Genomic DNA, 21,913 nt, shown 5'->3' on the forward strand with positions numbered 1-21,913 from the left:
GGGGCAACGAGGTCGCGAGGGGGCGTGGTCAGACCCCGCCTTCCCTGGTGACCGTGGAGTGAAGGTGTACGCGGACCTGTCTCTTTTCTGTCAAGTACCTAGTCTCGTCCCTGAGGCCTCCCTAGCCCTCTCCGCTCTCTCAACCTAAAGAAGACTGGGCGCCCACGACCTCCCTGGGTCCCTTCCCGCCCCTATTAGGTCGCTGCAGATCTGTGAACGGTGCGGGCGCAAAAGTCAGACTCTTTCCAGGGAGTTTCCCGCCCAGTTGAGGATGCACCGGGGAGGGCTGTCCCGGCCTGGAACCAGAGATTTGAAAGCAGCAGGAAAACCGGAACAACCTGACCGCAGAAGGAATGCAGAGTAGGGGCAGTAAATAGAGTGTGTTTGGTTGGGGAAGGTGAGTCTTGAACAGCTTTTTCATTGTTTCTCTGCCCTGGAATTGACAAGCAGGATCAGAGGACGGCATCTTAGTGCAGGGGTTCTCACATTTTTTAGTCTCAGGACCCCTTTATGTTGCTACACACATTATTGAGAACCCTAAAGAGCTTTTTATGAATAATAGATTATATTTTTCCGTATTTACCCTATTGTAAATTTATCCTGAGAAATGTTTGAAATATGCGTTGATTTACTAAAAGGAAAAAAAAAAAGTCATGAACCCATTACATATTTACATAAATAACATTTTTATGAAAAAATATATTTTCCACACTAAAAAAATATATGAGAATAGTATTGTTTTACATGCAGATCTCTTTAATGCCTGGCTTAATTGAAGAAAGCTGGATTCTCCTTTCTGTTTCTGCATTCCATCTGTTGTGATTGAAGTATATGAAGGAAATCGGGTCTCACAGATACTGTTGGTAAAAAGAGAAGTATGTTATTAGGCTCTTTAGATAATTGTGGATATTCTTTGATACTACACCTAAACTTACAAGTGGTTGTTTTTTTAAAAGTTAGTTAGATGTGGGGGTTTCCCAGTTGGCGCTAGTGGTAAAGAACCTGCCTGCCAAGGCAGGAGACATAAGAGCTGCTGCTGCTAAGTCGCTTCAGTCGTGTCCGACTCTGTGCGACCCCATAGACGGCAGCCCACCAGGCTCTGCCATCCCTGGGATTCTCCAGGCAAGAACACTGGAGTGGGTTGCCATTTCCTTCTCCAATACATGAAAGTGAAAAGTGAAAGTGAAGTTGCTCAGTCGTGTCCGACTCTTAGCGACCCCATGGACTGCAGCCCACCAGGCTCCTCCATCCATGGGATTTTCCAGGCAAGAGTACTGGAGTGGGGTGCCATTGCCTTCTCCGGAGACATAAGAGACAAGGGCTCAATTCCTGGGTTGGGAAGATCCACTGGAGATGGGCATGGCAACCCATTCCAGTATTCCTACCTGGAGAATCCCATGAACAGAGGATTCTGGCTGGCTAGAGTCCATGGAGTCGCAGAGTCAGACACGACTGAAGAGATTTAGCATGCGTGCAATCAGATGTGGGACTGGAAAACATAATGAACTTTACACTCTACTATATTAAAATCAAGCTTTCCTGGGTGTCTTAGACATTAAAAGAATCTGCCTGCAATTCAGGAGACCCCGGTTTGATCCCTGGATGGCCAAGGATCCCTGGAGGAGAAAATGGCAACCTACTTTACTATTCTTGCCTGGAGAATCCCATGGACAGAGGAGCCTGGTGGGCTACAGTCCACGGGGTCACAAAGAGTCGGACACGACTGAGCGACTAATACACACATTAAAATCATTGGTATATCTTGCAGAGGGAAAGGATGAGTGGAAGGACAGTTAGGGACTTTAGAATCAACATGTACACACTGCTATATTTAAAATGGATAACCAATAAAGGCCTACTGTAGAGCATAGGGAACTCTGCTCAATATTATGCAATGACCTAATTGGGGAAAGATTTTGAGAGAGAGTAGATGCGTGTATGGACTTTGCTGATAGCTCAGTTGGTAAAGAATCCACCTGCAATGCAGGAGACCTGGGTTGGATCCCTAGGTTGGGAAGATCCCTAGAGAAGGGAAAGGCTACCCACTCCAGTATTCTGGCCTGGAGAAATCCATGGACTGTAAAGAGTCAGATACGACTGAGTGACTGTCACTGTCACTTTCACTTCACAGGTGCATGTATAACTGAATCACTTTACTATATACCTGAAACTAATACAACACTGTTAATCAACTATACTCAAGTATAAAATAGAAAGTTAAAAAAAAATTGTTGGTATATCTTGCACTTGAATGGATCTTCTACTCCTGACAATTTTATAAAATCATACATATGGTCCTTTGGAAAATACTGACCATCTAAAAACTAAGCTGTGCAGCTCTTCTAAATGTAAAGTTTCTTAAGTGTTGGGAAGCTGCCAGGCACATAGTGGCAGATACAAGTTTTCTCAAATTTTAATTTTCACCTGAAAGCTCAAATTTTACCACTGGCAACAAATACCATCTATTGTTTTCCTTGAATGGAGAGGTTCCTTTCATTTTTGATAAAGTATTTGCTAAATGCACCAGTTTGAATAATCATAGTTCGTCTGTCCAATGTCCTTTCAAGTAATGGTACTTCATTTTAAAAGAAAAAAGGCAAAAACAAAGATGCTTAATATCCTATTAGGATATTGCAAATTTGGCAATTCCCTGGTGATCCAGTGGGCAATTTCACTTTCATGACCTGGGTTCAGTCCCTGGCCTGGGAACTAAGATCCCACAAGCCCCACAGCATGGCCAAAAAATAAAAACAACAGTGAGATTCTAGAAATCCAAGGCTCTGAAAACAACAAATGCTGGTAAGGAAATGGAGCAACAGAAACTCTGCTTACATTGCTGGTAGGAATACAAAACAGTTGGAAGACAGTTTGGCAGTTTCTTACAAAACTCAACATACTCTTACCATATGATCCAGCAATTGTGCTCCTTGGTATTTACTCAAATGAGCTGAAAATTTATGCCCACGCAAAACCTGCACAGGAATGTACCTCAGCTTTATTTATAACTGTCCGAACTTGGAATCAACCAAAATATCCTTCAATAAGTAAATGGATAAAATAAACTAGCACATCCATATGATGGAGTATTCAGTAATGAAATGAGCTGTCAATCCACAAAGACATGGAGGAATCTTAAATGCATATTGCTAAGTGAAAGAAACCAATCTGAAATGGCTACATACCATGTGATAACCTGGAAAAGGCAGAACTTTGGAGATAGCAAAAAGATAGATGTTTTCCAGAAGTTGTGGGGGAGGAAGAGAGAGATGAATAGATGTAGCACAGAGGATTTTTAGAGAAGTGAAACTATTCTGTATGATACTCTAATGGTGTCATGATGAATTCATGTTGCTATATATTTATCAAGACCCATAGAATGTATAATATAAAGAATGAACCCTAGGGACTTTTCTGATAGTCCAGTGGCCAAGACTCCCAATGCAGAGGCTCTGGGTTCAATCTCTGGTCAGGGAACTAGAATCTATACACTGCAACTGCAATCCATACACTCAACTCTGTTGAGCATCCATACAACACATGCTCAACAGAGATCAAAGACCCAGTGTGCTGCAACTGAGACCCGGCAAAGCCAAATGAAAAATAAATAAAAAAGATTTTTTTTAATAAAATTTAAAAAATAGTGACCCCTAATGTAAACCATGAACTTTGTTATTAATATTAGCTCATCAGTTGTCACAAATATATCACACTAATACAAGACGTTAGTACAGGAAAAACAGGGAGACATTAAGGGTGTATGGAACCTACTACTCAAAGAAAAATCTATTAGTTTGAAAATGAAGGTGAGTTGAGTTCACAGTTTAATTGCACAAGTGTTCTTTCTTAGAACAACTATGAGACTATCATTGTATTTGGGTATACAGAAGTATTGTATTTATATTTTCCAGTTCTTCACACAAAATAGTAAAATGATCTGTATGCCTGTGACAGGAATTTATAAAATTAATAATTTTATACTGCTTCACTAACAGTATTCTTTTTATAAATTTTTTTTCCCTTTTTCTTTCTTTTTTTTTTGGCTGCATCTCCTGGCATGAGAAACTTCCCCAACCAGGGATCAAACCTGCACCCCCTGCAGTGGAAGCATAGAGCCTTAACCACTGGACCGCCAGGGAAGCTCCAAGAGTATTCTTACTTGACATTGGCATTTTTTAAATGTGGTAAGTGTGTGGCAGAGAGGAATGCAGTGACTACTACTACAGTTGGGTACCACGGTCTCTCTCCTGCTAAGTTGCCAACAGTTTTGCCCATTTTTCTTTGCATTATCAGTTCAAATGTTAACACAGTTAAAAAGGCAAATAACATCTCAGTATTATTATAGTAAATTTTGCCCCTAAAGACTTCAGGGGTTCACGGACCATGTGCTGAGAACCACCATCCTAAAGGAAAAAAATTGGCAGGGGTAGATGTGGTAGAGATTATTGGGCACAGATGCAGGTGGATTCACCAAGTGTTCCTGCTGTTGAAGTCTGGCCCACTTCTAGGTCATCCTGATACAACACTTTGGAAGCCATAGATCTATTAATATTTAGGGGATGCATCTCTTAATCCACTGTCAAATCCCAGTCCAGATGAATACATTGTGGATTGGGAAGTTTAGGCCAGATTTTCTAGGATCACTCAAAATTAGATGGCTCCGGACTTCCCTGGTGGTCCAGTCATTAAGAATCCACTTGCCAATTTAGGGGATATGGGTTCAATCCCTGGACTGGGACGGTTCTACATGCCTCAGGCAACTGGGCCTCAGCGTCACAGCTACTGATCCCGTGTGCCGCAGCTACTAGAAACACTATTGGAGAGGAGCCCCTCCTCTCCACAACTGAAGTCCGAGAGCAGCAATGAAGACCCAGAGAAGCCAAAAGCAAATATATAAAAATTTTAAAAATACTACTAGATGGCTCCATTTTTGTTTTATTTATTTTTTTAAACTATTTATTTTTATTTTATTTACCATCTGAGCCACAGGGGCTTCCCTGGTGGCTCAGATGGTAAAGAATCCGCCTGCAATGCAGGAGACTCCGGTTCGAGCCCTGGGTTGGGAAGATCTTCTGGAGAGGGGCATGGCAACCCACTCCAGTACTCTTGCCTGGAGAATCCCATGGACAGAGGAGCCTGGCGGGCTCAGTCCATAGGATCGCAAAGAGTCGGACATGACTAAAGTGACTTGGCACACATACATGCACATGCAGTTAATGGTAAAGCTTATTGTAGATTTTATAAAAGATACAGTGTGATGGTGATCAGAAAAGGAAGAAGTTGAATTTCAGTGGGGAAATCTAGAAGACTTCATGGAAGCAATGATGAATGAAGCGGGATATTCTCTTGTCTCAATGACAAAAGTCCACTTGAGCAAAGATGTAAAAGGGGATGGTTTATTTTGGGAAGGACAGGTAATTTAGTATGGCTAGGGGGCTGGAAGGTGAGTCTCTTGAGAGATAATCTTCAAAAAGCAGGTTTAGAACAATCTTGGCATGCCAAACTAAGGAGTTTAGGCTGTACCCTGGGAGTAGGGTGCTGCATTCTCAAATTGGTGTTTTAGGAAGATAAGGAGCAACCATAGAAGGAATGGATGGGAGAAGATAGTCAGTTTGGAGGTGGATCAGAGAAGAGATCATCCTGGCATTACCTAGGAAGCAGAAGCTTGTATGAAAAGGATGTGGTATATTTGAGAGACTAAGACTTAGTGGTGTCTCAGATATGTAGATGACACCACCCTTATGGCAGAAAGCAAAAGGACCTAAAGAGCCTCTTGATGAAAGTGAAAGAGGAGACTGAAAAAGCTGGCTTAAAATTCAACATTCAAAAAACTAAGATTATGGCCCCTGGTCCCAGCACCTCATGGCAAATAGATGGGGAAACAATGGAAACAGTGACAGACTTTATTTTCTTGGGCTCCAAAATCACTGCAGACAGTGACTGCAGCCATGAAATTAAAAGACTCTTGCTCCTCGGAAGAAAAGCTATGACCATCCTAGACAGCATATTAAAAAGCAGAGACATTACTTTGTCAACAAAGGTCTGTCTACTCAAAGCTATGGTTTTTCCAGTAGTCATGTACAGATGTGAGATTTGGACCATAAAGAAAGCTGAGCACTGAAGAATTGATACTTTTGAACTGTCATGCTGAAGAAGACTCTTGAGAGTTGCTTGGACTGCAAGGAAATCACATCAGTCAATCCTAAAGGAAATCAGTCCTTAATATTCATTGGAAGGACTCATGCTGAAGTTGAAGCTCCAATACTTTGGCCACCTGATGTGAAGAACTGACTCATTAGAAAAGACACTGACGCTGGGAAAGATTGAAGTCAGGAGGAGAAGGGGACAACAGGATGAGATGGTTGGATGGCATCACTAACTCAGTGGACATGAGTCTGAGTAAATTCTGAGAATTGGTGATGAACAGGGAGATGGGCGTGCTGCAGTCTATGGGGTTACAAAGAGTTGGACATAACTGAGCGACTGAACTGAACTGAACTGATTGATTGTGTGTATAGGATGTCTTAGGGATTGCCGGGAGAAATATCAATAACCTCAGATATGCAGATGACACCACCCTTATGGCAGAAAGTGAAGAGGAACTCAAAAGCCTCTTGATGAAAGTGAAAGTGGAGAGTGAAAAAGTTGGCTTAAAGCTCAACGTTCAGAAAACGAAGATCATGGCATCTGGGCCCATCACTTCATGGCAAATAGATGGGGAAACAGTGGAAACAGTGACAGACTTTATTGTCTTGGGCTCCAAAATCACTGCAGATGGTGACTGCAGCCATGAAATTAAAAGATGCTTACTCCTTGGAAGGAAAGTTATGACCAACCTAGACAGCATATTCAAAAGCAGAGACGTTACTTTGCCAGCAAAGGTCCGTCTAGTCAAGGCTATGGTTTTTCCAGTGGTCATGTATGGATGTGAGAGTTGGACTCTGAAGAAGGCTGAGCACCGAAGAATTGATGCTTTTGAACTGTGATGTTGGAGAAGACTCTTGAGAATCCCTTGGACTGCAAGGAGAGCCAACCAGTCCATTCTGAAGGAGATCAGCCCTGGGACTTCTTTGGAAGGAATGATGCTAAAGCTGAAACTCCAGTACTTTGGTCACCTCATGCGAAGAGTTGACTCATTGGAAAAGACTCTGATGCTGGGAGGGATTGAGGGCAGGAGGAGAAGGGGACGACAGAGGATGAGATGGCTGGATGGCATCACTGACTTGATGGATGTGAGTCTGAGTGAACTCCAGGAGTTGGTAATGGACAGGGAGGCCTGGCATGCTGCAATTCATGGAGTCGCAAAGAGTCGGACACGACTGAGTGACTGAACTGAACTGAACTGAGGGGTTCCTAACTTGGGACAGTGGTAGAATGGGAGTACTATTCAGGAGGAGGAACATGGGAAAAAGATAAAGGGTTTGGTTTGGCTGTCGGATGTGTCTGTGGATTGTCCAGGACATTGGAGAGGCAGCAGTGGCAATTAGAGAGGTGTGGCAATTAGAGAGAGGTATGGCATTTGGAGGGGGGCGGTCCTTCTCAGGTAGCTCAGGGCTTCCCAGGTGGGAGCTAGTGGTAAAGAACTTGCCTGCCAATCCATGAGACTAGAATAGATGAGGGTTCAATTCCTAGGTCGGGAAAATTCCCTGTAGCAGGGCATGGCAACCCACTCCAGTATTCTTGCCTGGAGAATCCCAGGGAGAGAGGAACCTGGTGAGCTACAGTCCATAGGGTTTCAAAGAGTCAGACACGACTGAAGCGACTTAGCATGCATGCACTCACAGATTTGGGGATCGTCCTTAAATGGCTGTTGAAACTGTAAAGGCACTGAGTACACTTCCCTAGGGAGAGCAAGGTTTCTAAACCTTGGCAGTATTGTCATTTGGTCTGTATGTTCTTTGTTTTTGGGGTGGGGGTCGTGGGCTATCCATGACATTGTAGGAAGTTAAGCATCCTTGGCCTCTACCCACTAGATGCCAGTAGCACCACTCCCCCCATCAGTTGTGTCAACCAAAGATGTCTCCAGACACTGTCACATTCCCTGGAGGGCAGGATCAACCCCACAGAGAACTATTGCTCTAGGAGAGAGGGTGGAGTCAGAAAATCGCCAAGGGCAGAACCTTCCAGTTCTAAGGGCAAGGTCAGAAAGAAAGAGAGCACCTTGGGAGAGATGGGGGTGACTCGTTGTGTAACAATCTGTAAAGAGGAAGACAAAAGAGGCCTTGGCGGCGATGAGAGGTTTATGATCTTTCAGGAGCAATTCCAGTTGAGCCTCCTGAATGTGCTTCCTCCTTGTTCTCTAGCCTTTCCCCTGAAAGGTACAGGAGTCAACCGCCCACTAGGGCCATAAATGTGACTGGGGTATATGCCAGTGTACAGCAAAGCTTGCCTGATTGCTTTGCAGGCTGTTTGTATTCCTCTTCCCTTCTGTCATTCCATTTGTTTACTAGTCTCCTTTTTCATTTGTAGTATGCTTTAGCAGAAATATAGACATATATACCCATACTATTTAATCCTAACAATAATCCTGTAAAACAGCTTTCATTATTGTTCCCATTTTGCTGATGAAGAAACCAAAGCTCCCAGAGGGAAGTGATTTGCCTAAGACTCCACAACAGTCGGCTTCCTAGGTGGCTCTAGTGGTAAAGAACCTGCCTGCCAGGCAGCAGGAGAAAGAAGTGAAAGTGAAGTTGCTCAGTAGTGTCTGACTCTTTTCGACCCCGTGGACTGTAGCCCACCATGCTCCTCCATCCATGGGATTCTCCAGGCAAGAATACTGGAGTGGGTTACCATGCCCTCCTCCAGGGGATCTTCCTGACCCAGGGATCGAACCCAGGTCTCCCGCATTGCGGGCAGATGCTTTAACCTCTGAGCCACTGACGCCCAAGTCTGATCACACAGGGACTGAGAAGACTCTTCAGCATAGTCCAATTGCTTCTTTGGCTGCAGCTCCTACTACATAGAGTCTTTTCCTTACAAAGTGACTGACACTCCCCTCCTGGGATAGAGCCTTCCTTGACTAAAGGAATCAGTGACTTCTGTTCTCTGCTCATTGAGTACCATTCAGTACCTTACTGAATGTTTAACCTTGTGAGGGTGGTAGCCAGATGCTCTTCCTTTTTTTGGCCACACTAGCTTGTGGTATCTCAATTCCCCAACCAGGGATTGAACCCAGACCACAGTAATGAAAACCCAGAATCCTAACTGCTAGGCCATTAGGGAACTCCCAGATGGTTGTCTTTGGGTCCTCATTACTGTGCGGGCTTTTCTCTAGCTGTGGCTCGTGGGGGTGACTCTGTCTCAGTGGGCAAGCTTCTCATTGCTGTGGCTTCTCTTGTTGCTGAGCATGGGCTCTAGGACTTAAGAGCTTCCATAGTTGTGGCTCCCAGGCTGTAGAGCCCAGGCTCAGTAGTTGTGGCTCATGGGGCTTAGTTGCCCCAAGGCATGTGGAATCCTCCCAGACCAAAGATTGAACCCACATCTCCTGCATTGGCAGGCAGATTCTTTGCCACTGAGCCACCAGGGAAGCCCCCAGATAGTTTTCTGATAAAGGATCACAATGCAGTGTTTATACAGGTGAAGCTAAGCCTGTAGCAGTTCCGTAAGGTGAAGACGAGGACGAACAGGTTACAGGCCCAACCATCGGCACTGCTGAATCTCCCTGACAGTTGCTAGATCTAGGCCAAGGGTCAGCTCCCTCAGTGACATCAATGTATGTCCAAGGCTTGTGGTGGTGTACCAGACCCGATAGCTCAACTGCTGTAACTCTCCTTACAACAAGGAATGTCCAGGGAATTCCCATCCAGGGAATCCTCTTCCATTTCTTCCTGTTCCCCTCAAACATCCTACTCTGGTCTTTGTTTCTTGGCATCTCTCATGCTCCCTTGCCTACCAATTCACTTAGCATCTGGAATTCTGAGTAATCACAAAAGCCACCATTTACTGACAGTTTTTTAAGTACCAGGCACAGAATGGAGGTAATTGAAGCTTAGAGATGTTACATAAATCTGTCCAATGTCACAAAAATGTTAAAGTATAGATCAGTGTGTCTGTAGAAATAGAATTTGAGCCACATTGGTAATTAATCATTTTCTATTAGCCAAATTGAAAGAGAAAATAAACAGGTGAAATTAATTTTACCAATATTTTTTAAGTAAACTCAATATATCCTAAGTGTCTATTAACATATAAATTGATAAAGAAGATGTGGTGTGTGTATATATATATACACACACACACACACACATACACACACACAATGGAATATTACTCAGCCATAAAAGAGAATGGAATTTTTCCTTTTAAAACAACATGAATGGACCTCAAGTGTATTATGCTTAGTGAAATAAGTCAGACAGAGAAAGACAAATACTGTATGATATCATTTATATGTGGAATCTAAAAAATATTAATACAACAAACTACTGAATTTAACAAAGAAGAAGCAGACTCATAGAGAACAAACTAGTAGTTAGCAGTGAGGAGACAGAGGGGAGAGGAGCAATTTAGGAACAGGAGATTAAGAGGTATAAGCTGCTAAATCACTTCAGTTGTGTCTGACTCTGTGCGACCCCACAGACGGCAGCCAACCAGGCTCCCCTGTCCCTGGGATTCTCCAGGCAAGAACACTGGAGTGGGTTGCCATTTCCTTCTCCAATCATGAAAGTGAAAAGTGAAAGGGAAAGCTACTATGTACAAAATAAGCTAAAAGGATATATTGTACAACACAGGGCATACAGCCAACATTTTGTAATAACTATAAATAGAGTATAACCGTTAAAAATTGTGAATCATTATATTGTATACCTGTAACAGTGATCAATGCAAAGAAATAGAGGAAAACAACAGAATGGGAAAGACTAGAGATCTCTTCAAGAAAATTAGAGATACCAAGGGAACATTTCATGCAAAGATGGGCTCAATAAAGGACAGAAATGGTATGGACCTAACAGAAGCAGAAGATATTAAGAAGAGGTGGCAAGAATACACAGAAGAACTGTACAAAAAAGATCTTCATGACCAAGATAATCACGATGATGTGATCACTCACCTAGAGCCAGACATCCTGGAATGTGAAGTCAAGTGGGCCTTAGAAAGTATCGCTATGAACAAAGCTAGGGGAGGTGATGTGCCGGGGTCCAGCCCCAGTGGAGTCAGGGGTTTCGAACGGGGGACGGCATCGGCGATCAGGAAACAACAGCTTATTTAAATGTTAATTAAAGATATAAAGAGTGGTTAAATAAGGATAGCTCAGTGAGAAAATTTAGTGGAGAAAAGAGGCTGAATAATTCAGCCAAAAGGTGAGAGAAAGAACGACATGGGGAGACCAAGTTTTGGTGAACAAGGCCCGCACTTTATTTTCCAAAGTAGTTTTTATACCTTAAGTTATGCATAGAGGATAATGGGGGAAGGGGTAGAGTCAGCAGTAAGGCAGGCTTTCTTCCTGCAAACTTATCATATGTAAAGGTTTAGGTGATTTACATCATCTTCTGGCCCAGAGGCCTGTTAACATTTTAAGACCCTTTCTTCAGAAAACTTATTTTTCTCTAAAGGTGATTAGTCAGGCGCCACCCTCCAAAAGCATTAGATAAAGTTGCATTCTTATAGGGCAAAGGTGTGGTGGGCTATAACAAGAAAAAGAATTAACTCCAGGGTCCAAGGTTACAAACATTAAAGCTACTACTTACACCAATTATATTAATCAATACACTGCCAGGGACACAGTAGGTAAGGGATATGGAGACTTAGCAGCAAACATTGGCCCAACAAGTGAAAAACCCTTCACCAATACAATTTCTAATCAATCTTTTAACTGCTCAAAGGAATCTGTATTTAAACAGTTCAGAACATCTTATGCCTCTCACAGTTGGGAGGCTCTAAACAATCACATGTGGCCAGAAGAACCTATTCAGGAGAGAAATGGTGGTCGGGAACAGCCCCCTGTAAAGTCAGAGGTGTAGGTGAGAGCACAAAGCAGTAAAGTAGGCAGACTCTGGTTTTGGGGGTAGATGCTCCAGAATTTCCAGGGGGACTCCTGAGGCTCGATCCCACCTTTGCATATGCCAAGCCTTCTTCATGACCTTTGCCACGGGTGTAGTTCCTCATGCTGGCTCCCGGCATCTCCCCCCTTTTTATTTCTTAAAACAGCCAGATGCAGCTCAGTCGCGAGCCTCTGAATGTTCTGCCAAAGAATCCTTCAAAGATGTCACGCATATCCACCGGTAATCAGCGTGGCATGACAGAGCCATTTTCACTTTTAAAGCCTATAACTCAGTCCCAATATGCATTATTGCCTCCTCCAAGGCATCTACCCTCATCTCCAACTTTCTATCTATAGCTTCCTGTGTTGCTAGAGTTAGCAAAACATTTTTAGACATGGTGTCAACATATTGGGCAGTATGCACTTGTTGAGTCAATGATATTGCTGCTGTAGTAACAGAAGTAATTGCTGCTATTAAAGCTGATATTCCTAAAATAAGTAGGCCCACAAACTGTCGCGATCACATTAAATCTTGTAGTTGTTATAACACAGCGAGACCATAATTAACATATCAATAAGTGGTTACATCATAAGATAAGGTGGACGTTGTAACACTACAAAGGAGCAAACATTATATTGAGGGTTTAAACAAGATGAGAGCATGCATTGTTCACAAGTCACTACATTGGGTCCACCAGTGAAAGTCATATGTACATTAAGTTTTCCAGAATCGTTGGTAAAGAGAAAAACATAAGGAGAGGGTAGACAAGCCAAAACAGAATAAGTAGAATTATTTTCTGGTTGGAGTTCGTGCTGCAGAAGCCCTGTCGGTCTCGCGGAGATCTTGATGTTTATCTTGCCTCCCCTGCTGGCGGGCACCGCCCCTGCTCCCTCGCTGAACCAGCCTGGGGCTCAGCTACAGCCAAGCCAGCGCAGAGAGATGCTGGTGGGGCTACCGGCTGTAAGCACTGTGCGCTGGGCCCCGGCACCCAGGCTGGTCCGGCCTGCGGCTCCCAACGGGCGGCTGTTCTGTGCTGCGGCTGCAGGGGCAGAGGAGTGCCCCTCCTCTTTTGTGATGGAAGCAATGGGGGAACCGGATGTCTGGGGGACTGCAACATGGCGAATCAGCCTGTCCAGGATCCAAATCGGAGAATCTGCATCCTGTGGAAAAATACAAGCACATCCTCAACTGCTAGTTAATAATGGGTCAGGACCCTTCCATTGTCCTGAGAGGAGGTCCTTCCATTTGACTAATCGTTTTGCATTCAATTGCTCCGGGCACCAATGGCGAAGCATTGCAGTAGTTCCGGCTGAATCAGTATTTAAAATATTTATTACGAAAAGAGCATGTTGCGAGATTTGATGGGGAGAACTATACTTAAACTCCCCTTCTTTTAATTTTCAAATGTGACCTACCTTCAAAAAGCCTGTCCGGGTGCCACTTGCCAGGGTCCAGCCCGGGTAGAGTCAGGGGTTTCGAAGGGGAGACAGCATCGGCGATCAAAAAACAACAGCTTATTTAAATGTTAATTAAAGATATAAAGAGTGGTTAAATAAAGATAAATCAGTGAAAAAATTTAGTGGAGAAAAGAGGCTGAATAATTCAGCCAAAAGGTGAGAAAAAGAACGACATGGGGAGACCAAGTTTTGGTGAACAAGGCCCGCACTTTATTTTCCAAAGTAGTTTTTATACCTTAAGTTATGCATAGAGGATAATGGGGGAAGGGGTAGAGTCAGCAGTAAGGCAGGCTTTCTTCCTGCAAACTTATCATATGTAAAAGTTTAGGTGATTTACATCATCTTCTGGCCCGGAGGCCTGTTAACATTTTAAGACCCTTTCTTCAGAAAACTTATTTTTCTCTAAAGGTGATTAGTCAGGCGCCACCCTCCAAAAGCATTAGATAAAGTTGCATTCTTATAGGGCAAAGGTGTGGTGGGCTATAACAAGAAAAAGAATTAACTCCAGGGTCCAAGGTTACAAACATTAAAGCTACTACTTACACCAATTATATTAATCAATACACTGCCAGGGACACAGTAGGTAAGGGATATGGAGACTTAGCAGCAAACATTGGCCCAACAAGTGAAAAACCCTTCACCAATACAATTTCTAATCAATCTTTTAACTGCTCAAAGGAATCTGTATTTAGACAGTTCAGAACATCTTATGCCTCTCACAGTTGGGAGGCTCTAAACAATCACATGTGGCCAGAAGAACCTATTCACGAGAGAGATGGTGGTCAGGGACAGCCCCCTGTAAAGTCAGAGGTGTAGGTGAGAGCACAAAGCAGTAAAGTAGGCAGACTCTGGTTTTGGGGGTGGATGCTCCAGAATATCCAGGGGGACTTCTGAGGCTCCATCCCGCCTTTGTGTATGCTGAGCCTCCTTCCTCATGACTTTTGCTACGGGTGGAGTTCTTCACACTGGCTCCCGGCTGTGATGGAATTCCAGTTGAGCTATTTCAAATCCTGAAAGATGATGCTGTGAAAGTGCTGCACTCAACATGCCAGCAAATTTGGAAAACTCAGCAGTGGCCACAGGACTGGAAAAGGTCAGTTTTCATTCCAACTCCAAAGAAAGGCAATGCCAAAGAATGCTCAAACTACTGCACAGTTGCACTCATCTCACATGCTAGTAAAGTAATGCTCAAAATTCTCCAAGCCAGGCTTCAGCAATATGTGAACTGTGAACTTCCAGAAGTTCAAGCTGGTTTTAGAAAAGGCAGAGGAACCAGAGATCAAATTGCCAACATCCGCTGGATCATCGAAAAAGCAAGAGAGTTCCAGAAAAACATCTATTTCTGCTTTCTTGACTATGCCAAAGCCTTTGACTGTGTAGATCACAATAAACTGTGGAAAATTCTGAAAGAGATGGGAATACCAGACCACCTGACCTGCCTCTTGAGAAACCTATATGCAGGTCAGGAAGCAACAGTTAGAACTGGACATGGAACAACAGACTGGTTCCAAATAGGAAAAGGAGTACGTCAAGGCTGTATATTGTCACCCTGTTTATTTAACTTATATACAGAGTACATCATGAGAAACGCTGGGCTGGAAGAAGAACAAGCTGGAATCAAGATTGCTGGGAGAAATATCAATCACCTCAGATATGCAGATGACACCACCCTTATGGCAGAAAGTGAAGAGGAACTAAAGAGCCTTTTGATGAAAGTGAAAGTGGAGAGTGAAAAAGTTGGCTTAAAGCTCAACATGCAGAAAACGAAGATCATGGCATCTGGTCCCATAACTTCATGGCAAATAGATGGGGAAACAGTGGAAACAGTGTCAGACTTTATTTTTTGGGCTCCAAAATCATTGCAGATGGTGATTGCAGCCATGAAATTAAAAGACGCTTACTCCTTGGAAGGAAAGTTATGACCAACCTAGATAGCATATTCAAAAGCAGAGACATTACTTTGCCAACAAAGGTCCATCTAGTCAAGACTGTGGTTTTTCCAGTGGTCATGTATGGATGTGAGAGTTGGACTGTGAAGAAAGTTGAGCACTGAAGAATTGATGTTTTTGAACTGTGGTGTTGGAGAAGACTCTTGAGAGTCCTTTGGACTGCAAGGAGATCCAGCCAGTCCATTCTAAAGGAGATCAGCCCTGGGTGTTCTTTGGAAGGAATAATACTAAAGCTGAAACTCCAGTACTTTAGCCACCTCATGTGAAGAGTTGACTCATTGGAAAAGACTCTGATGCTGGGAGGGATTCGGGGCAGGAGGAGAAGGGGATGTCAGAGGATGAGATGGCTGGATGGCATCACCAACTCGATGGACGTGAGTTTGAGTGAACTCCGGGAGTTGGTGATGGACAGGGAGGCCTGGCATGCTGCAATTCATGGAGTCCAAAGTGTCAGACACGACTGAGCAACTGAACTGAACATATAATATTGTACATCAATTATAATTCAATAAAAAATAAAGCACTTGGGACTTCCCTGGTGGTCCAGTGGTTAGGAATCTGAGCTTTCACTTCAGGAGGTATGGGTTTGATCCCTGATTGAGGAACTAAGATCTGGCATGTGGTACAGCATGGCCAAAAGTATAAATAAATAAAGCAAATTACAAATTTTTTTTAAAAAGAAAAAGATTAAAAATATTATTTCAATTTTACATATTGATGAATATATAAAATTACTAAAGCGATATTTACAGTCTCTCTCTCATAATAAGTCTTTTAAATCTGGCATGTTTTAGATCTCACCTCAGTCGGATGAGCCACATTTCACATGTTCAACAGCTGCTTGTGGTCAGTGGCTACTGTACTGGACAATGATCATATATATCAACAGGGACTTCTCTGGTGGTCCAGTGGTTAGGACTTCTAGTTTCCAATTCAGGGGATGCAGGTGTGATCCTGGGTTCAAATACTAAGATCCCACATGCCGAGGGGTAACTACTGAGCCCCCACACTCTAGATCCCATGCTCCGCAACAAGAGAAGCCTGAGCACTGCAGTGGAGAAATCCCCGCATCCCACAGCTAGAGAAAGTCCACTTGCCCCAAGGAAAATCCAGTGTAGCCAAAAAATTTAATAATAATTTTAAAAAGAAAGAAAGGATAGATCAAAGATACTGATCCACCTCTGCTTGGCTTCATTGTTGCCTTTCTAAGAATGATGAGGAGTTGGGTACCACGTTTTAGGTGAAAGCAGGCTGTTACTATCCATCAAAATTCAGGTGTGTGCATGCTAAGTCATTTCAGTCGTGTGTGACTCTTTGCAGATCATGGACTGTAGCCCATCAGGCTCCTCTGTCCATGGGATTCTTCAGGCAAGAATACTAGAATGGGTTGCCATGCCCTCCTCCAGGGGATATTCCGACCCAGCGATGGAACCTGCATCTCTTTATGTCTCCTGCACTGGCAGATGGGTCCCTTACCACTAGCACCACCTGGGAAGCTAGAATAAAGGATCTTCAAATGCTGCTGCTGCTGCTGCTGCTGCTAAGTCGCTTCACTCGTGTCCTACTCTGTGCGACCCCATAGACGGCAGTCCACCAGGCTCCCCCGTCCCTGGGATTCTCCAGGCAAGAACACTGGAGCGGGTTGCCATTGCCTTCTCCAATGCATGAAAGTGAAAAGTGAAAAGTGAAGTCGCTCAGTCGTGTCTGACTCTTAGTGACCCCATAGACTACAGCCCACCAGGCTCCTCCGTCCATGGGGTTTTCCAGGCAAGAGTACTGGAGTGGGGTGCCATTGCCTTCTCCGCTTCAAATGCTATGGAGGTCCAAAGTTTATTAAGCTCTTTAAAAAAAGTTTGTCAAAAAAAAAAAGAAGCATTTGTCAAGAGAAGCTGCCATTTCCCTCTTGGAACTGTTACTTCTGGGGTGGGACAGGAATGTTTATTTCCTTCTGAACAGGTCTGTTATTGTTTTTCTGTCTTGATAAACACCATTTGGGAAGGGTGGATTTTCTCTGGCCTGCAGCCAGGTCAGTGGTAAAATCCTTTGCCCTGGGCCCCCTCTCTGGTCCATAGGGCAGTCATCTGCTCATTTCTGTTGGGGTTCCCTAACCCTCAAGGTGGCCCCCGAAGGGCGGTGCAGGACGGTTGAACTCTAGAATAGGAGAGTTGGTGACCCAGCATTTCCTGATTTGAGCAGTGGGCAGCCCTTTGTTCCAGGCTGTGCTAGGTACATGGTGTAAGCTTTTCTTTTACTCCATACCACCACCCTCTGAGGTCAGGATCAGTACCTGCAAAGACCAGAGATATGAAGAGGTTCACTCAGGGTCTGCAGCTTCTGACACCAGAGCCCAGGATCACAGTATTTCAGACTTTGGGGGTTTTAGTGCTTTCTGCACTAAAACAACTTGGGAACAAGGGTTGTCCAGTAAGCAATGTTCATATCTGCGTTCTGTTTCCACATGAACAAGGTCTGACAGAGTGCTTAGGGCTGATTTTATTCTTTAACAATTGGGGATCAGATACTGAGGACATTATAAAAACGTTTTTTAAAAAAAGTGAGGGACTTCTCTAGCCCTGCAGTGGTTGACTCTTTGCTTTACTGCAGGGGGCGCGGGTTCGAGCCCTGTTGGGAAACTAAGGGCCTGTATGCTGCGTGTGCGGCCCCCCAAAAAATAATAAAAAATTTAAAAAAGGAGACGGCTGCCTTTTTACATCCGGAAACCAAGGAGGGCTGCCTGATCTTTTCTTGTTTCTAAGTGAGAAGAAATGTGGTGCCCGGGAACCCTGTCGCTTTAAGCCTAAGCCCCGGCTCCGGAGGAGACTGGGAGGGCAGCGCAGGGTGCCCGCCTACCTGGAGAACCTGAGCGAGGTGTGGCCGGAGCCGCTGGGATGCGAGGTTGGCGGGGGCGGGCTGAAAGTTGGACAAGCAGGAAGTGAACCGACGGCCGCCTGGGAGGAAACCGAGTAGTCAACGAGTTCAGCTGCCGGCAGGCCCGAGCTGCTTGGAAACATGGTGAGAGAGCTGGAAACGAAGAAGGGGCCGGGGATTACCCAAGGAAAGTTGGTTGGCAAAGTCGAAGGGCTGGGCCAGCGGCTGCCAGAGAAGTTTCTTCTTTGACAGCTTGGCTGCAAATAGGTCTGAGCTGCCTGGGTGGGTGTTCCTGCTCCTTCTCTGCTCCCTCCCTCTCCTGACCCCTGAGCTGATCTGGAGTGGGCTTTGGTGCTTCGGGTGGCTGGAACCTAATTCATCTCCTTCTCCAGCCGCTGCCGGCCGGCGGGTTTTGTGACATTCCTGGGCTGTGCCTGTGCGGTTCCGAAGGCAGAGCCCAGCCTATCGGCTGGAATCCCCCTCTACTTCTCACTTTATCCCTGTACAGAAACCCAAAGAATTTGTCTCTCTACTGAGTCCAAGGAATCTACCACCCCGGGGGAAGAGAGCTGAGGGTTTGTAAAAGACTCAGAAATTGGTTCTCTGCGACAGTTTCGACCCCCACCCCTGATCTGTTTCTGGAAGTCGAGTGGGTCAGGGAGGGAGGAGCTTAACAGTGTTTTCCCCTCCCTGTTCAAAAACCTTATCATGAAGCCTGGGGACGAGGCTACAGCCTGGGAGGACTTGCCCTCCATTTCCCCCAACGCCAAGGCTGTCTGTTTTTTTTTATACTTGCCTGAGCAGGCCATGGCCTGGTGCTTGCGCGTGGTGCCAAGTGGTGGGGAAAGCAGAAGTTTGTGGCCCAACTGTTCTCTCTCCTGGGGCCTTGTGAGGGACTTGGAGCCTGGTTGCCACAGCTATCAGGCTGCCCAGGAGGCTGGAGCAGTTCTCCAGCCACTGTCTGAGAAAGAGGGTGGGCTTGGTGAGGGTGGTCCGTGCCCAGCACAGGCATTTTTAATGAGGACCTGTGGGACCTGGGAATTTCTTACATAGAGGTGGAGCTGTGCATTGGGAAGTACTGGCTCAGCTGTCTCCTCTTACCCTCTCTGAGGAACAAGGAAGCAGTGGAGAGGGGTTTGGTGGTTGCTTCTTGTTCTGTCAAGGGCCCTGAGAATCCACAAAGAAGTTGGGTCCTGTCTGTCTCCTAACATGGATGGCTCTCACCATCTGGGGCTTATAAAGGCATTTGGTTTTGATTACCCGAGTTCTACAGAAAAACATTTTCTTTGCAAACAGTTCAAGCATTGCAAAAAGCTAAAGTCCACCTCAGGCCTCCCCCTCCTCTGGCCTCTGAGTCTGGATCTCAGTCCCTCCAACTCTTGGCCTAATTAACCCTTTGTGTGGCTGCCCAGGAGGCCAGTGGTGGAGGAGGAGATGACCGTGTGCGGAACCTCAGGGATGAAGTGGAAGGGGTCAAGAATATCATGACTCAGAATGTGGAGCGGATCCTGGCCCGGGGAGAGAACCTGGACCACCTTCGCAACAAGACAGAGGATCTGGAAGCCACAGTGAGATGACAGGGAGCCCCTCACCCTACCCCCCGGGGAGCCCCCCCCCCCACCCCGCACTCACTCCCAGGGGATGAGAGGAAAAGGGGGAAGGAAGATTACTGGGGGTGTGGTGATCATGGTGGCAGAGTGAAGGAGGGAAGTCTGTCTTTTCATGTGTGCTGGGAATTGACGTGAGCTGAGGCCCCACTTCTGATACTGCTGTACTCCACTGATTGGAATTGGGTTTAATGACAGATTTGGGGGTGCGGGGGTGGATCCATGGAGGCATTTTCTGAGACGGATGGCTCAGTCTGCCTGTGCTTTCTTAGGTTTCTCTCCTATGAAACTGACTTTCCTTTTGAAGGCTGCCCTTGACTCTCATTTGGATCTGGCCATCCCAGGGCAAAAATATTGGCCCCAGAACATCCTCTTAGGGCCGTTGGCCTTCCCCAAGGTTTTTAGGCAGGCGGTGAAAAACTGTTAGAGTCTTGCTGAGCCGGCTTTAAAAAGAAGCTGGGAAGAGCAGTAAAAATCTTTAATCCCAGGCTCTTCTGCTAGCTGAAGGCTAGAATAATATCTCCTACACATCTGGCTAGATAGTCTCCTGTCTCTCCAGCTAGAGGCCAAAGCCAGCTGCTCAGGGAAGGAGTGACTCTAAAGTTCAGCAGACAGCTGGAGCCTAAGATTCCATGTCCACAGGGAGAGACTGACATGGCTTTTGGAGTCCTGCGTGTAATCTTGAGTATTGCTCATTTAACTTCTGGAGACTTAATGTTTCTGTCCTCAGCCTGATCTGGCGAGCAGGGCCCAAGAAAACAATTTTTGCAACTCATGCTGGGAGAAGGAAGGACACTTACCCTTAACTCCAGCCCCTGTACTGCCTTGACCCCTTCCTCTGGCTTCAGCAGTCCTCATGGGGCCAGAAGCCATAGAACCAGGAAGATATGTCCCCCTGGAGCCTGCACCCCCTCAGCCCGATTGTCTGCCCTCCTAAGGGCAGGTTGTGGTGCCCTTGTCACAAGCCTGGGTAGAAGCATGTGTCAAAAGCCCAGTGTGGAGGGCAGGGCAGGGGTGAGAAAAGAAGGGGGAAGGCAGGGGACCACGAATTCTAAATTTGAACTTGGCCCACCAGATGGTTCTGAAGGTACATTTGTCAAGATAGGAGGACATAAGCTGTCTTACTTAGCAATCTGTTACCTCCACTTAGCACTTCAATATTTAGATGGACGGCATGTGGGTCTCTGTCTGCCTTATCCCCAACAGTCAGAGCACTTCAAGACGACGTCACAGAAGGTGGCTCGGAAGTTCTGGTGGAAGAACGTGAAGATGATTGTCCTCATCTGTGTGATTGTTTTTATCATCATCCTCTTCATCGTGCTTTTTGCCACTGGCGCCATCCCAACTTAGGGAACCCCTCCCTCCCTGCCCTCCTCCTCGGCCGCCATCTTCCCTGGTGCATGCCAAGGGGGACCCTCTCTCCTGTCCTTCTTCACGTGGAATGCTGCTCGGTCCTGCCACCCCGCACTCTGAAGCCCCCTGTCTGCCCCAGGGAACACCTTGGTCCCCAGAAAGAAAGAGCTGGACTGTGGCTGCATTTCAGGGGTCCTCAGAGTTGGTTGGAGAGACCCAGAGGGCCTAGCACATGGCTGGAAAACTGATGGAACTGAGGGTGGCCAGTGGGCAATAAAGACCTTTCGGTATCCCTATGCGTGTGAGGTCCTTTCTCCCTTTCCACTGTGCCTTTGGCCCTTCTATTTCATTTCTCCCCAGGACACTTTCTGGCAGAACTCTCCCATTGGAGGCCCAAGCTGTTGGAGGGGTAGAGAGCATAGGATTGGAGAAGAAAGATGGAAACTCTGTTTTTTATCGCCCCTCATTCCATCATGGGTCTCAAGAGCAGGAATTTTCTGGAACTCTTGGAGTATGGAAAATTCAAGGCCTTCCCAGCATTTTAGGGTGGTATATAAAACTCCTAAGTGTCCTCTCTGCATCTTGCCATTGTCTTTCATTCTTTTTCTTTTTTTTTTTAATTTTTGGCTGTGCTGGGTCTTCATTGCTGAGTGGGCTTTTCTCTAGTTGTGGCAAGCAAGGGCTATGCTATAGTTGCGGTG

The 21,913-nt window shown here is 45.4% G+C and overlaps 1 protein-coding gene and 2 long non-coding RNA genes across 3 annotated transcripts; 2 read left to right on the forward strand and 1 right to left on the reverse strand.

Annotated features, from left to right (window-relative positions):
- The first annotated feature begins 25 nt into the window (after nt 1-25).
- LOC138989891 (uncharacterized) lies at nt 26-4,892 on the forward strand. Its single transcript, XR_011466049.1, has 3 exons — nt 26-397; nt 751-4,181; nt 4,707-4,892. It is a non-coding gene; the product is annotated as an uncharacterized lncRNA (long non-coding RNA).
- A 6,436-nt stretch (nt 4,893-11,328) lies between these two features.
- Nucleotides 11,329-18,344, reverse strand: LOC138989892 (uncharacterized). The gene is made up of 2 exons (XR_011466050.1): nt 18,235-18,344; nt 11,329-13,138 (listed from the first exon to the last, which is right to left on the reverse strand). It is a non-coding gene; the product is annotated as an uncharacterized lncRNA (long non-coding RNA).
- VAMP8 (vesicle associated membrane protein 8) lies at nt 18,248-21,508 on the forward strand. Its single transcript, XM_005891673.3, has 3 exons — nt 18,248-18,396; nt 19,665-19,820; nt 21,066-21,508. Exons 1-3 carry the CDS (start codon nt 18,394-18,396, stop codon nt 21,207-21,209), a joined length of 303 nt encoding a protein of 100 aa, XP_005891735.2. The 5' UTR covers nt 18,248-18,393; the 3' UTR covers nt 21,210-21,508.
- Nucleotides 21,509-21,913: the final 405 nt, after the last annotated feature.

Source organism: Bos mutus, chromosome 11, assembly GCF_027580195.1.
Source record: "Bos mutus isolate GX-2022 chromosome 11, NWIPB_WYAK_1.1, whole genome shotgun sequence".
Classification (NCBI taxonomy): Eukaryota; Metazoa; Chordata; class Mammalia; order Artiodactyla; family Bovidae; genus Bos; species Bos mutus.

Coding starts and splice junctions, on each gene's coding strand:
- VAMP8 (XM_005891673.3), top strand. Junction 19,821..21,065: donor CAGAGGATCTGGAAGCCACA/GTGAGATGACAG, acceptor TATCCCCAACAG/TCAGAGCACTTCAAGACGAC.